This window comes from Anthonomus grandis, chromosome 22, assembly GCF_022605725.1.
Source record: "Anthonomus grandis grandis chromosome 22, icAntGran1.3, whole genome shotgun sequence".
Taxonomy (NCBI): Eukaryota; Metazoa; Arthropoda; class Insecta; order Coleoptera; family Curculionidae; genus Anthonomus; species Anthonomus grandis.
In genome coordinates, this window is record NC_065567.1 from 32,411,674 (window position 1) to 32,427,762 (window position 16,089).

Here is a 16,089-nt window from a genome sequence, read left to right on the forward strand (position 1 = left end):
ACATTTTTTAACTAATTCCAAAATGTCCTTGCGATGGACCTGTCGATTAGGGTGTTGTACTGTGTTAAAGAGCTGGGCAGTTCTATTAGCATTTTCATTGTTCGCAAAGAAAAGAGAAATTATTTGAACTCTTTCAGCAAGTGAATAAACCATTAGCACACTCAATGTTGTAACTAACTAACCTTAAAGAGCTATTTGTTTGACACACTATGATCTGCCAGCAGTAATTGACAACCACTATTAAACTTCAAAATGTCGCTATAATAACAGTCTCAACAATAACCAAGAGTTCCCTTGCAGAATTGGCATAGATACCTACGGGTATTAAAAAAAAAAAACAGAAAGTACGGTTCACAATGTAGGAGAACAAAATTTTTTGTATTTATTTAACTGCTAAATTTACAAGCATTTTTTTTCATAAAAAATGTTGACATATTTTTGTAACTTTTATTAGCCCCTGTATGGACTAGGCAAATAGTAACGATTTAAAACTTTAGGGTTATAATCCATGCACATAAAAATACCCTCAAAATAAGGTATCACTCGACTCCCCCCGTTCCATTTAAAATTTTGGGGGCCCTTGTCACCCCCGCTAGGGCTTTGCACTCAAGGGGGCGAAACTAGCAAAAAAATGGTTCCCCCTTGAATCAAAAATTGACGGGTCCGAGGATTTTTTCGCAAATGTTCTGAGGGACCCAAAATAGGCTCTGTTTCGTTTTCAAATGGCCACCCTGTATATTGATTAAATTTCAAAATGTTTTGGGTAACCTTTATATTTTGTGTAACAAATTACATATTTGCTAATATTAAATTACATGAATAAACTACATATGAGTGACACACTGTTTTAGTAATACTGACTGAATATATATTTTTTAGGTACATTTATTCTGTAAAAATCTAATCTAATAAATTTACATGTTTAATATTCAAATGAATATAACGCAAATATTTAAATTTTATAATAAAATCACACCATTTTATTTCAAATAAATAAGGAAAAATGCAGAAGTCTTAGTAGATTAACCTGAAATTTATTATAAATAACCGAAATTGCTAAACAAATCATAGGAATTATGTATAATAAACTAAATATTAATTACATGAATGATGTACATGTATTTGTAATGTTACATTTATTACTTTGTAACTTAAAATTGACAAATTTTACGTATTTTATATAGAAGGTTTTTTTTAAAAGTTCCTTTACTAAAAATTGGCCTTACATTGCATTTTATTATTCACATAATCTTATTTTTTTATTTAAATAATAATTTAATATATTTATCTTAAAGAAAAATTGTTTGTTGACGGTTACATAAATCTTGATAAATATTCTTCAAAATTTCAAAAAAACGTGAACTGTTTTGCTTAAACTCTTCTAAAAATGTGTACGTAGAGAGTAAATAAAAATGCATTAAAATTAAATATAATAGTTGCTTTTGCTACTTACCTACTTTATTTCATTTTTCTGGTAATGCAAATTTGATAAATAAATAATTAAAATAGACAAATTATGTAATTGTTTACGACTATGGTTTTTGATAATCATCTATCATAATATATCATCTATAATAATATATTATATCATCAATATATTATAACATCTATAATATATTATAAATAATATCTAATTTTAAGAGACAACAAGCGAATTAATAATATAGCAGGGAAATTTGCACCAGTGGTTAACTAAAGCTTCTTACCAGATGTGAGTATACCACCATACCTACTTTTGATCGTTTTTCAAAAACTTTACAATATTTTGAATAAAAAAAAAATTTGGGATTTTATTTGACAAAATGCTTATAACTTAAAAACCAAGCAACTTCGACCTTCGCAATTTTTAGTAAGATTCTTGACTTAATCTCATTAGACACTTATTTCAGAATTTTTCTAAAAATATACAGAGAGTTGCAAAAAAATGCCTATTTGTAAATATTTTTTTTTCAAAAAATAAGAAAATGCTCATAACTCGAAAACTAAGCAACATAGAATTTTCAAAATATACACTAAGATTCTTTATTTAATTTTATTGAACACTTATTTCAGCTTTTTTCAAAAAAACTTTTAAAATTTAGAAAAAAAAATTATAGAATTTTTTTTAAATGCAGTTTTAATAAGACAGTTTTATTTTACAATATACCTAAAATTAAAATATGTACATTTAGTTATATAGCATAACATAATTTGCACTATTCATTACGTAAAAAAAAAATAAATTTAAATATAATATAAAGTTTTCTCCTAGAACTGATGTTCATTTAGCAGTAGGTGAATATTATTTAAGAATGTAAATTTACACCATTTGAACGTTAAAATACACTTTTTTTACAGATGTAAAGAATAAAACAAAAATTACTACGACCATAAATTTTATCTAATATAACATGAAACGCATAAATAATTATTTATTGTGTTTCTACATATGTCACAAGCATATACAATATTGGACCAGTCATTTTAGTGATAAAAAAAAATAAATCATTAAAATTATTGAGAATTAATAGGTATGTTTTACAATAATTAAATTCTTATTCCACTCAAAGGTTATGTAAAAAATCAATTTAAATCCAAGTTTATTATTTAATTTTGCACTAAAATTCATACAGTTGTACATGAACGCTTTTTATAATAAAAATTTACAATTTGATAGAGTTATACTGTAATTTTACATGAAATATCAATAATTTACTAAATATTTTAGGTTAGGTACCTTATATGGTTTAACTTGAAAATTCAAAATTACTTTAAAATCTTCGGCAATTAATGATGTTCCTTGCACACATTTTTTTGATATTCAATGTCAAATACTAAACTATTATAATTGCAGAATTCACGTTCCTAATCGATCAGAACAATATAGTGCAGAAAAAGCTCATTGAAACATTAATTTATAATCGTTATACATGAAAGGTAATTGACGTCTCATTTTGCCTTGCTGTAACGATCTTCTCTCGATGTCTGTCTAAATCAATTCCGTGTTAAACCCTTGGGATAGATAGGGATGCCACCCGTTCTTGGTAATCGATTCGGGAGAAGCACGCAGGATTATGAGGATTAGCGAAGGAAATGAGAACTCTCCGCCTCAGCCAATAGTATAAATGTCTATAAGACTCCGCCCATGTTATTTAACTGGTGGGAACCAACATACTGGCTCACGAGACTCTCGTTTAAGATTACAGAGTTTACGTTACGTAATTGTTTAAGTCGCCTAAGATGCTAAGACGGGACCGAGACTGGGCCCGATGGGGCGATTTATGCGCATTTAGTAAATCGTCTATCGTGGACTTATGCTCTTTTTAATTGTCCTTAATATCTTATCGAAAATATATTTTATTCTGTATTAATTTAAATACAGGAAGAAAGGATGACAAGTAACAAGGAATAAAATAAACTTGTAGATCTAGCTCTGAAAAAAATATAAGTAACAAAAGCAATTACCTATCCTACACACTAAGTAACTGAGGCAATTCTCTCATCGTATTGTTGATTGGCGAGCAATCAACCTCATTGACCAAAAATCACCCTCTCTAATTTAACCTTCAATTGAACAAGGAGCTTAAGATAATTAATTAATCAATGAAATACCTTTGTGTTTGATGGTACTTTAAGAGATTTTTTAGTTAAAAAATCTCGAGTATGCTCCTGTAAGACATCATATATGAGAAGGCATAATGCTTTTTAACAAACAAGTACCGCAAAAATCTTTTATGTACCTTTTCAATTCGAGCGTATTTTACTATTTAATTTTCCTACACATCTATTCACTTTCAAGTAATGGTCATTCTCGGTATTTTGGGTAAGACATGGCACGGTATTTGACAAGTCTTTTCCATTTACTGAGTAATGGATCACGTATGAGGGATGACAGGTAGATGGAGACGTTGGAGTTACCTAAAAAGTAGATGATTTTACTATAAATGTTCTGATTTAATAAATGGAATTTTTGAAGAATAAACTGATTGCCCTTCTGGCCTTTCTTCGTCTCGAACAAGTGAAAAGAAACCCTTGATTTATCACATTTTTCAGTTTTGTTTTGCTTCATAAATATCTAAACATTTGGGTATTCAAAGTTCTTTTTGGTCCATATAAATCACGTTTACCAAACAAAAAAACAAAAAGAACATAAATAACCCCATTTTTTGATTCCGAGCATTCGGAGGTTTGACACGTTTAAGTTTATAATAATTTGTCATCGCTGTTTGTTATCGTACGGTTTTTAAGCCCCAATAGGAATAGGACTACTCTTGCTTCCTTTGCGGAGTTTACACCGGAAGTTTAGTTTCAGCCTCTGTAGTTTCGACTAATTAAATGTGCTAGAAAATGAGCTATAGTAATACGTTGTGAAATACGCTTTTTTTTCTGGAAATTAAAAGGATTTTTTTTTGTTTAAGTAGGTATACCGGGTGGCCTAGGGTATAGTATAAAAAAATATTAAGTGACATAAAACTCTAGAGAAGTGACTGCCTGGACTAAATTATCGCTTTATTTCAGGCACTTGAGCTCAGTTGTAGATCAAAGACCTAAATGGGTGCCACAATTTATTCCAGGCACTTGAGATTGAATTCTTCTTTGTGGAAAGAAAATGATCCAGACATCAGGTTAAAAGAACATAAAACTGTAGGAAAATGACTGCCTGGATTAAAATATTGCTTTATTCCAGGCAATTGGGGTTGAGATATAATTTGGAGAAGAGAAACATACAGAAATCATGTTAATATATTATTTATTTCAGGCATTTGAGCTCAGTTATATTTTAAAAACATAAAAGGACGTCTGGACTAAATGATTGCTTTATATCAGGTAGCTGGTGGTTACAGCTGTAATTTGGAGGTAAGAAACATACAGAAATCATGTTAATAAATTATTTACTTTAGGCAGTTGAGCTCAGTTATATTTTAAAGGCAAAAAAGGGTGCCTGGAATAAATTGTTTCTTTATTCCAGGCATCTAGGGTTTAATCGTCTTTGAGGGTAGAAATAATCCAGAAACTAGGTTAAAAAGCAGTAAACAGTAAGAAAACGACACTCTTGACTGGATTGCTTTATTCCAGGCAACTAAGGTTGCAGCTGTAATTTGGAGGGGAGAAATATACAGAAATTTGGTTAATAAATTATTTATTCCAGGCACTTAAGCTCAGCTATATTTTAAAGGCATAAAAGCCTACTTGGAATAAATTATCGCATTATTATAGACATTTGGGGTTGAATTCTTCTTTGAAAGTAGAAATAATCCAGAAATCAGGCTAAAATGACATAAAACTGTAGAGAAGTGTAAGATAAATGATCGCTTTATTTCAGGCACTTGAGCTCAGTTGTAATTCAAAGACATAAATGGGTGCCACAATGTATTCCAGGCACTTGGGATTGAATTCTTCTTTGAGGAAAGAAAATGATCCAGAAATCAGGTTAAAAGAACATAAAACTGTAAGAAAATGACTTCCTGGATTAAAATATTGCTTTATTCCAGGCAATTGGGGTTGAAATGTAATTTGGAGAAGAGAAACATACAGAAATCATGTTAATACATTATTTATTTTAGGCATTTCAGCTCAGTTACATTTTAAAGGCAAAAAGGGTGCCCGAAATAAATTATTTCTTTATTCCAGGCAACTAGTGGTTACTATCTAGGGTTGAATCGTCTTTGAGGGTAGAAATAACTCACAAATTAAGTAAAAAAGCAGTAAATTGTAAGAAAACGACTGCCTTGACTAGATTGCTTTATTCCAGGCAACTAGGGTTGCAGCTATAATTTGGAGATGAGGAATATACAGAAATTAGGTTAATAAATTATTTATTCCAGGCACTTGGGTTTGAATTCTTTTTTGAAGGTAGAAATAATCCAAAAATAAATTCCAAAGTGCATAACACAGTAGAGAAATGACTGGCCTTGTCTAAATTATCGGTTTATTTCAGGCAATTGAGGTTAAGCTGTTACTGTTGCGAAACAGCCAGAATGCATGTTAATAATTTATTTATTCCAGGCACTTAAGCTCAGCTGTATTTTAAAGGCGTAAATAAAAAGGCATTTGGGGTTGAATTCTTCTTTGAGAGTAGAAATAATCCAGAAATCAGACTAAAATGACATAAAACTGTAGAGAAATGACTGTCTGAACTAAATTATCAGTTTATTTCAGGCACTTGAGCTCAGTTATATTTTAAAGGCATAAAAGGATGCCTGGACTAAATGATTGCTTTATTCCAGGCAACTAGTGGTTACAGCTGTAATCTGTATTTCAGGTAATTAAGCTCAGTTGTATTTTAAAGGCAAAAAAGGTTGCCTGGAATAAACTGTTACTTTATTCCAGCCACTTAGGGTTTAGGTCTTCATTTAGGGTAGCAACGATGCAGAAATCAGGTTAAAAGGACACAGAACAGTAGGGAAATGACTGCCTGAACTAAATTATCGCTTTATTTTAGACAATTGTGGGTGAGCATCCAGAAATCATTTTAATAAAGTATATTTATTCCAGGCCTCAGTTGTATTTTGAAGGCAAAAGATGCCTGAAATAAATTGTCGCTTTATTTCAGGCACTTGAAATTGAATTCTTGTTTGAGGGAAGAAAATGATCCAGAAATCAGGTTAAAAGGGTAATTAAACTATAGGGAAATGGCTACCTGGACTAAATTATTGTTTTGTTCCAAGCATTAGCATTTGGGGTTAATCTGTAATTTGAAAGTGAAAAATATACAGAAATCATGCTATTATATTTTTTATTCCAGGCACTTGAGCGCAGTTATATTTTAAAGGGAAAAAAAAGGTGCCTGGAATAAATTGTTACTAGTATATAACTAAATTTTTTATTGGTACAAATATTGATTAAGTAATTTTTAAAGTTGTTCAGTTGTTAGTATTTATTGGTAACTTACGAATATAAAATAGTACTTCTCGTAGCAATATCTAATGTAATATCAAGACAATTTCCGAACTAACTTTCTATTAGTGTAAGATTTAATTGATAATATATACAGTAGCGAAAGTTCCAGTGCAATATGTATTTTTAATATGGATATAGAGTTTAAAATTGGTCCATTACACCTGGAAATTATAATCCAATTTTCATTAAACGTTTATGCCATATTTTCAAAATGTAATAAGAAGTTCCCACCTCATTTAACCCCACCAAAAAAAAAATACAAGAATTTTAAAATACGAGATATATCTGTCGTATTTCAATTTAAAAAATAATAGTAAGGATTTCTTGTTCTAAATTCGTTTGGTAATGCTTCCAAATCTTCGGCGTATAGTATGAAAACAAAGCAATATTGCCCAGGGCAAAATAAGTAATATCTAAAGTATAATATTTATGTAGATGCGAGAATAAAAATATATCCCCTTCTAAAGTGTTGCCTAAAGCAAGCAGTGGGATCAAAGGGCGAAAAAAAAACGTATTAAAATTAAGTTTATAATAATAAAATATGCCCGGCTTATCGTGATTTTTGGAGGTTTTGGATAAACCATGGAGTTTTTTTGAGAAATAATAATTTAATTCTAAATCGGCTTGGAATCGTACAATCCTTGTATAGCTATTAAATCAACAACAACAAAAAAAGAAATGAGAATCATATCAAACAAAATTATGCATTATTCAGCCGATGCTATTGATTAAAAAAACGATCAATTTTTTAGCTGGTAATTATTGAGAAAAAACAGTTAATCTCTAATGTAAATTTAAACAGGTTGTTGGTCTAAGAACTTTTTACTTCCAATTTTTAGCTCTAATAATTTATAACCTAAAAAAACATTGGTATAATAAAATATGTTCAGAAAAAAAACTCGATAGCTATATATGTATATAGAAAGTTTACCAAAAATACTCCTCATATGTACCTATGTAAATCCATTAACACATCGGAAGTGAAACTCGAACCCTTCCCATATGCATGTATGTATATTAGTACTATAAGTTTGGTTAGTCTTTTATGTATTGAGTTAAGGGTGTGTTCCACTAAAAATGTAAATTTAGAGGGTGTAAAACGGTAAATGGCTGTTAGTGGTCTATCAGTTTACACAGTGCAGTGAAAAATCATTTGCCTAACATATGGCATACGTGTTGACGTTTTAATGGATTTTTCTCAATCTTGCTGTATGTATTAGGTGAAAATGGATGGCGAGTAGGCGTCAAGAAAAAGCCTTTTTTTAATATTAAACCCTGTTGATAATTTAAAATTTAATGTTGTTTTCCAAGTATGTTTTCTTCATTTTCTAAATGTAGTTTAACGTTATTCGCCAAAACATCAGAAATAATTTGAAAGGCGATTTAATCAATAATCGCGTTCAACAAGATCACAGATTTCCATATTCTAATGTTTAAAAAAATATATATAGAAAAATGTGAGTATAATTTTATTGAACGTGATTGTTATATGTTTATTCCTTTTTTTTGTCAGGAAATTATGAAAAAGTTCAAATTTACTGAAATAATGGTGGAATTTAACGTCTCATCAGTCAAAAGTGTTTATCCTACAATTATAGTGGAGCATAATTTAAATGGATATGATTGTTAGTTCATTTTTTACAAATTAATGGACACAACAGTAATTTCTTTGTTGTATTGTTTTTTTCTTTCCTCTTTATGCACATACAAGCTATAGATAACCTCCATGTAATTATATATTATAATTTTTTTATACCTATATATTGGGGTGTTGTTGAAATTATTCATATTGCAATACTTGAATAAACTTTCCAAACAATATATCATATATTATTATTAAATATGTATTTATTCAACAATTTCTTAATAAATTTTTGGTTTTGGTATTTATTAACCGTATATGCTCAAGGAATATTTATAACTGTAAATATACGTATATTATGTACGATTTTGTTTACAAAAGGAAGATAATTTTATTTATTTAAAAAAAATATACACATTATTTACATATCTAGTTCTTAAACTCGATTATTACACCTGAAATATTTAATGAAATCCTTCTAAAAAATCATTGTTTTTGTCCATATTATACAATCTAATGACGCTGTTTTGAAACGGTGTTATTAGATTAGATATTAATGACGAAACCAGCTATTATTCATGCATATTATTTTGGAAAACAATGATTTTTGAAAACAATTTCTTACTGGTAAGTTGTGTGGGGTGGGTGGGGGGAATAAGGGTAGGGTTTATGAAAAGCGTTTTTTTTGCAGAAAATTATTTTAAATTCCTCAACGTATATCATTCGGATATTTTATCCAATATTTATAGTTGTTCAACCAAAGATGTATATTTGGTGTAAACCAAAAATAAACGTTCATTTAACCGTCGTGTGTTACTTGGGTTGAACTTGAAGTGGTTTTTTTCTTGTAAGGGAAAAATAGTATAGAAGCATATAACCTAAAAAAGAAACAGACGTAATAAATCTGTTTCGAAAATTTAATTTTTTTGAAATATACAAAATGTTGAAAATCAAAAATTAAATGGCAATCAAATCCATTAATATTATGATAATTAGGAATTAACTAAATGCTTATTTAAAAAAAAAATAAAACGGTGACAATCATATTCATTTAAATTATGCTCCAATATAAAGCGGGCGCTAACGTATGATTAAATTTCAAAGGGTCATTGTGAATATTCAGAACCCTGAACGTCTATTTTGGTGATAATATAGTGTAATTCGGAAGAACATCCTAAAAATACCCTTCTCAGGCTCATATCACGATATAAGTTAAAATAATAAAATAGTAATAAGACGACCATGACTATTCGTAAAAACATTTAATCATATAAAATTCACACGAAATTATATTAAATTCTACGATGATGTAATCAATGCAACAATAAACTGTTTACCACACGACCTTCTAAAAATACTCGCGCACACCTCTGATGTCCCCGTTTCGGCCGAATCGGAATGGTTTAGATGCGCGACCTTCCTATTTGCTTTTCAACTTGAGTGTTGTGAAAAATTCATTGTTTGACAAATATTTTGCGTGTTACTGTGTTATAGACAAAAAGAAACTAAGCCTATTGCTAGCTTAAAATACCGGTAAGCCCTATATTATTGTTTTCCTATTAAATTAGTTCAGGTTAAAGATTATGATACACAAGTGGTGGTGCAGCTGCGCAATCTCCATAATATCTATTAGCCCCTGCAAATCAACAATAACAGAGGCGTAGCAAAAATAACTTTTTAAAATTTCTTGTAATTTAAAAAAAAATGAATAGGTGTCGAAGAAAGCTAACTTAAGGGCGTGGCAAGGGTTAACACCATAAATGTATTGTTTAGTATTATTGAAATTTGTGACAGTCTGCTTATAATACGCATGTGTTGAATAATGAGCTATATGATAATTAGCCAATCACTGATACTGATCTAATAGCAATAAAGGCATACGCAATAAAAGCAAACATAAGCTGACCTATTTATATAAATAATTTCATTTATATAAATAATTAATATCATAATAAATAATTTGTATTAATATTCGTTAATCACATTCCTTATATTTTTGGAAAGCTATAAATTTCATTTATTTCTGCAGAACAAGATGCCTCAACAGTGTAAACTGTTATTGGACAACTATACTGGGCAATACACTGCAGGTTCACCAATCCAGGGAAGGATTATTCTTTCTTTGGATTCTGATATAACATTAAGAGGTGCGTATCGAAACCCTTCATAAAATTACCATTTTTTAACGACTATGTGGTTTTTAGGCCTACGTATTACATTAAGTTGCATTGAACATACCGAGTGGATAGCAACAGAAACTTACTATGATAGTGAGGCAAACGAACATAAGTCGAGGGACACTCAGTTTGTAGGAAACACGGAAGTTATATCTATCAAGCAATGGCTATATGGCGACCGTAAGTACTAATCTACAAATTGAGTTAGTAAGCTTAAAAGTTTTTATTTTAAATTTTAGAACATGCCACAACAAATTTGTCAGTAGGTCAACACATTTATCCTTTTCTAATAAATCTTCAGCAAAATATTCCAAGTACATACCAGTGTGAAAAGGGTTCAATATATTATAAATTAACTGCTACAGTGGATCGACCAATGGCTCTAGACTATGAAGATGAGATGATGATTGTAGTATATTCCCCTATTGATCTGAACTTCCTTGCCAGACCTGAAGATCTGGTAAGAATTATATATTTGTACTTTAATCGTTAATAAATATATTTTTACAGCAACCCTCTTCTTACTCGGATGAAAAAACGGTTTGCTGTTGGTGTTGCGCACAAGGTCCAATTACTATGGATATTGAGTTAGCAAAGCAAACGCTGATCCCTGGTGAACACGTGGAAGTTAAAATGAGACTAACAAATATGGCGAATATAAATGTGACCGGCGTTAGTTTTGAACTGAAACAGGTAAACAAAAACCTAAATTCTTGCAATATCCGAGTCGTTTGACTTATGTTTTAGATAATATCATATAAAGTTACCGATCCTAGCAGAGATGACAAGCAAGAGTCACATATTTTAATTGATCTTAAGGATGTTGGATTAGGTGCACATGGGGAAAACACTTATATATTCAATGTCACTTTGCCACCGAACGTGGTGCTTCCAAATTTTGCCCAATGTAGCCTATTTTCTGTGGAATATATTTACACTGTAAGTAATATTCGATTTGTAGCAATCATGCTTAAAAATAAACTATTTTAGGCCACTGCTAAACTACCATCCACGCACACAAACTTAGAAGTAACTATGTATCCAAAAGTTGGACATATACCTTTGGGGAATCGTTTTGGACCATCCCATTATAATCCACACCCTCCAATTGGAGGGGGAGCTCAACCACCATTAGGTTGGACTAATCCTAGTGCACCTCCTTTAGGTTTGTATATATATAGTAATAATTTGATAGTAGTTGCAGTAAATAATATCATTTAGATGAAAAACAGCAGACAATGGGATATCCAGAAAAAGTATCGGGACCCAATGAAGTACGTAAGTATTCGTAGTATAAGTATAACTTTTTATCAAAATCTTAATTTTAATTTATTTTCTTCTGTTTTAGCGCCCCCTTCATACGAGAGCCTAAATATGCCTTAATGTTGTTCTTAATAATAAACTAAAATAATACTCAGCTATTTTTTATATAATAAATGAAAGAAATACAGATTTTAATTTATTTGACTCTATGCACAGAACACCAAAAAAAAATTTCACTGGACTCCTGATTGTCGGAAATAAAGAAATACAACAAATTTCACAAAAAAAACTATAATGTTCATTGAATTCGATAACAAAACTATGACTAAATAACAAAAAGGTTAAATTGAAAATGCAAGAACACCTAAAATACAATAGTCTAATTATTATTGACACTATATAAACTTTAATTCTGATGAAACTATAGGATATTTTCAAAACACAATTGAACAGGAATCATTAGGTTCTATAACATGAGCACAATTAATTTCTTATGAAATATTGTGCAAAATGTTAACTAACACTTAATCTATAATAATGACCTTTGGTGCATCTGTTACAGTTCTAATGCATGAAATAGTAACTAAGGATTAACTGGGGTGTTAATAAATGCATATAGAAAACAGATCAAACCAGAAAAGTATTTTTTTAGGTAATAATCACTTGAGACTTCATACTTTTTTACCCGTATTTACTAAGATTTGCGAATGAGTAATACACATTCAATGGTTATATAAGATTGTCGATTTCCTTATTTAAGTCAAATAGAACACCATATTCACTAAAAACGTTTATAACTTTATTTGACTTTTCCGATAAATACTAGGTGACCTTTTACTAGCTTATTTTCAGAAAGAAGAAGGGCACCAATTGATACAAATATGCAGAAAAGACCAAAAAAATCGCATGCTATACATAACTTTAAAAGTAAAAATGCAATTTTTTTTAGTAAATAACCCCAAATAATCTTATATAACCTTTGACAGTTTATATTGCCTAGTGTTATTAACACCCATAATTTGGTAAAATGCCAAGAAAAACACAATAACGAGATTAAATTAAAACATTACATAACGTGAAGTATGGTAAGTGATAGACTTCGTTTCCTGTAGTAGAAATTTAAAAAACGAATCATCGAGAACTATTTCTTAAAACCACATTTCTGAACATTTAACAAAATATTAAACTAACTTTTTTAATTTTTTTTTTTAGTTTTATATGCCGCAACTGCACGAAACATTATTAACCTAAGAGTCTTTTAATATCTATACAACTTCCATTGTGTTCCACCTTTTTCTGTAAAGGTTCGACCAAAAGTTCGTTTATATAAAAAAATGGCCACAAAACGCTATACTATTTGTTAATTTATGCCAACATGATTCTTTCGGTGGTTTAATTATGATAAGAAGTAGTGGCATAAACTGCACTATTCAAGGGCATTTTATGTGTACCATTAATTTTTGATGACTTCCTTTGGATAGATATTTCATTAAATATTTAAACTACCTATATTACTAATAATTAATACACTGCCGGAATTACATTAAAGCCAAACAAGTGCTTAAAATACATAAAAAAGTCCTAAGATTTGGCAGTAATATGTCGTTAGAAGTAAAATGGAATAGTCTCCTTGCAGAACAAACAATTTCGAATTTATTTTTTAGGCGAGAACTTTCCACATAGGCTCCCAACACTAATCCTAATCTTCTCCCTCAATTCAGCTTTTTTCAATTTTTTTAGCCTACGTCCAAGACTTAGTCCGAACACGTCATCTGCGGCGCTGCTACCCGTGCTCTCGTCTTCTAAATATTTTAATGGTGATGATGATAGCAAATTTAAATCTTCTAAATTCAAATCTTCATAACAATAATCGGACTTTTTGTATTTTGATGGTGGGTGAGAAGTAGAGGCTTCTTCACCGTTGACGATTTCCTCCGTAGTCGATGAGACTGTCTCATCTGTCTCGTTTGTGCGCTTTCTTTTGACTGTTTTTACCATCCGGTCGACAACACTGAATTCCTGAAAATATAATTATTGGCTTATACGGTAAACTAATAATCACAATCTCAGTACAGTAGACACTGAATGTTAAACAAATTAATTATTTCATCTGTAATATGTCATAATAAATATTAAAAAAAAAAAACACATAAAGTTAGGAAAAACTCCAATACAATATTTTTCCATATTTAGAATCTTAAAATTTATATTTACGTTTAGGGTAGCAGGGGCGTAGACTTTCAAAGTTCAACATAAGATAGAGCGTTATGGCGTGCAGGCAATATATTCCAAATAAATTAGAAAACTCAATTAATATTGACAGGATCTCAATTAAAAAAATATATTTTTAAATACATTTTTGAGTCCCCATTTGTTAAATATTACAATATCTAACAAAAATACTAATACTCTTCTCGAGCTTATACAGGGTGTCATGTGTGAAGTTTAATTGAGTTAGAGGGGCTACCTTTTAAAATTAGTTTGGTTGATACAGGGTGTCCCGAAAACGCGTGATACCTATATTTTTTTCGAAATAGCAGTCTCAGACTTGACTCTTTCTTTAACCCTAAAACTGTTTTTCCCTAAAATGCAATGTTGCCTAGTTATTGACAATTTAAAAAAAAATCACTTAAATCTTAAAATTTATTACCGACGTTTTTTATCTTTTTGAAAAATCTATGTAGAGGCTAAGTTCATTTTATCTTTAGAAATTCCAATTTTTTTTCTATACGGGATGATCAAAGTCGTTACACAAATATTGATATTTTCGATTCAATTTTGCGCTATTTTTTTTTAATGGAACACCCTGTATCTAGTAACGCGTTTTAATAGAGCATTTTTTTATATCTAACCGTTTTCTCAACTTGTTCTTAAAGAAAGAATGAAATTTTTTCATAGGCATTACCACACTTGACACACGACAAAAAACAATTAATAGATATTTTATGGAATAATATACAAAAGCTTGTCACTCTGTTCAATTCTATTTCGAAAACACTAATTAGTAAGAAAAAAAATCAATAGTTTCAACAACCATAAACCATAAAAAAACTATAGTCAAAGACAAGTAATATTAATCCCTGATGCTTATCTTATTTAAAAATAATAAGAAAGTTTTTCTTATAAGATTGGCCATGATTCATTTCTTCTTTGTTGTGTGACGTATGTCAATTATCATGTTTACTAATCATTCATGTTCATAGATTTTCCAAAAAGATAAAAAATGTCGGTGGTAAATATTAAAATTTAAGCGATACATTGATGTTCGTGAAAATTTATTTAAATTGTTAATAACTAGGCAACGTCGCATTTTAGGGCAAAACAGTTTTAGGGTTAAAGAGAGAAGTCTTAGACTCCCATTTTGGAAAAAAATAGGTTGTTCCATTAAAAAAAATCAAATTATGTACCACGTTCTTTTAAGACCCTCTATTAAAGGATTTTTCCGTTTTAATATTTAGCCACAATCGAACACCGATATTAAATCGACACTCTGTATATTTCGAACTTAAACAAGAGCAGTATTTACTAATTGAATACTATTTAATTTTATATTTTCCTAAGTAAAGTGCTCTTTGAATTAATAAAAAGTGTAAATATAATATGTGTGATTGAAAATAAAAAACTTACGGGATCGTGCGACGTGCACACATATCCATTGCTATTGGAACGTCGGATTTTGCCTTCTGCATGGGACGGACAGAAGGCAGTCATGCATTTACTACAACACCGCTGGGTCCGATTAGAGCATGCTGCACAATTATGACGGGGACATGAAAATTTGGAAACAGTTGATGCTGCATTAAAAAATTTTTGTTTAAACAAATAACTATAGTCACTATTGATTGGAATAATAAATGAATTATTAATTATTAAATAGTATAAACAAAGCGTAACCTTAGTCAAAACCTTAGGAACATTTTTTGACCAAGCACTTACCGTCAGGCATCTCATCAAGATTGACGCATTGCAAATGGAAACTTTGCAAGCAAGCTTTGTTGACGCACGTTATATCTGTGTTTTTCTTATTACATTTGAAACAGACTTGTGAAAATGATGGAGAGGTTGTAGATGGTGATGGTGCAAGCGTCCTTTTTTTACCAGATTTACGTGATTTTCGCAGTTCCAAAGGTAACGCTTCTGCTTTTTCTGGCTTTACACCTGTTAACGGAAATTTTCCTAAGCATTCGA

The 16,089-nt window shown here is 30.2% G+C and overlaps 2 protein-coding genes across 12 annotated transcripts in view; one reads left to right on the forward strand and one right to left on the reverse strand.

The window, feature by feature from the left end:
- Positions 1-10,203: 10,203 nt before the first annotated feature.
- Positions 10,204-12,096, forward strand: LOC126749240 (arrestin domain-containing protein 3-like). The gene is made up of 9 exons (XM_050458943.1): positions 10,204-10,223; positions 10,491-10,608; positions 10,666-10,818; positions 10,878-11,098; positions 11,149-11,331; positions 11,386-11,577; positions 11,629-11,803; positions 11,860-11,916; positions 11,987-12,096. The coding sequence occupies exons 2-9, from the start codon at positions 10,497-10,499 to the stop codon at positions 12,019-12,021; spliced, it is 1,128 nt and encodes a 375-aa protein (XP_050314900.1). The 5' UTR covers positions 10,204-10,223; positions 10,491-10,496; the 3' UTR covers positions 12,022-12,096.
- Positions 12,097-12,192: 96 nt separating this feature from the next.
- LOC126749239 (uncharacterized) overlaps positions 12,193-16,089 on the reverse strand; it is an 89,190-nt gene continuing 85,293 nt past the window's right edge. For 7 of the 11 annotated variants that reach the window (XM_050458932.1, XM_050458938.1, XM_050458942.1 and 4 more), the window contains 3 exons: positions 15,838-16,077; positions 15,529-15,695; positions 12,194-13,920 (listed from right to left, as the gene is read on the reverse strand). In XM_050458932.1, the coding sequence (XP_050314889.1) occupies positions 13,555-13,920; positions 15,529-15,695; positions 15,838-16,077 (773 nt within the window). In that variant the 3' untranslated portion in view covers positions 12,194-13,554. Of the gene's footprint in view, positions 13,921-15,528; positions 15,696-15,837; positions 16,078-16,089 lie in introns of all 11 variants that reach the window. The other 4 variants (XM_050458936.1, XM_050458941.1, XM_050458937.1 and 1 more) reach the window with 3 other exon arrangements.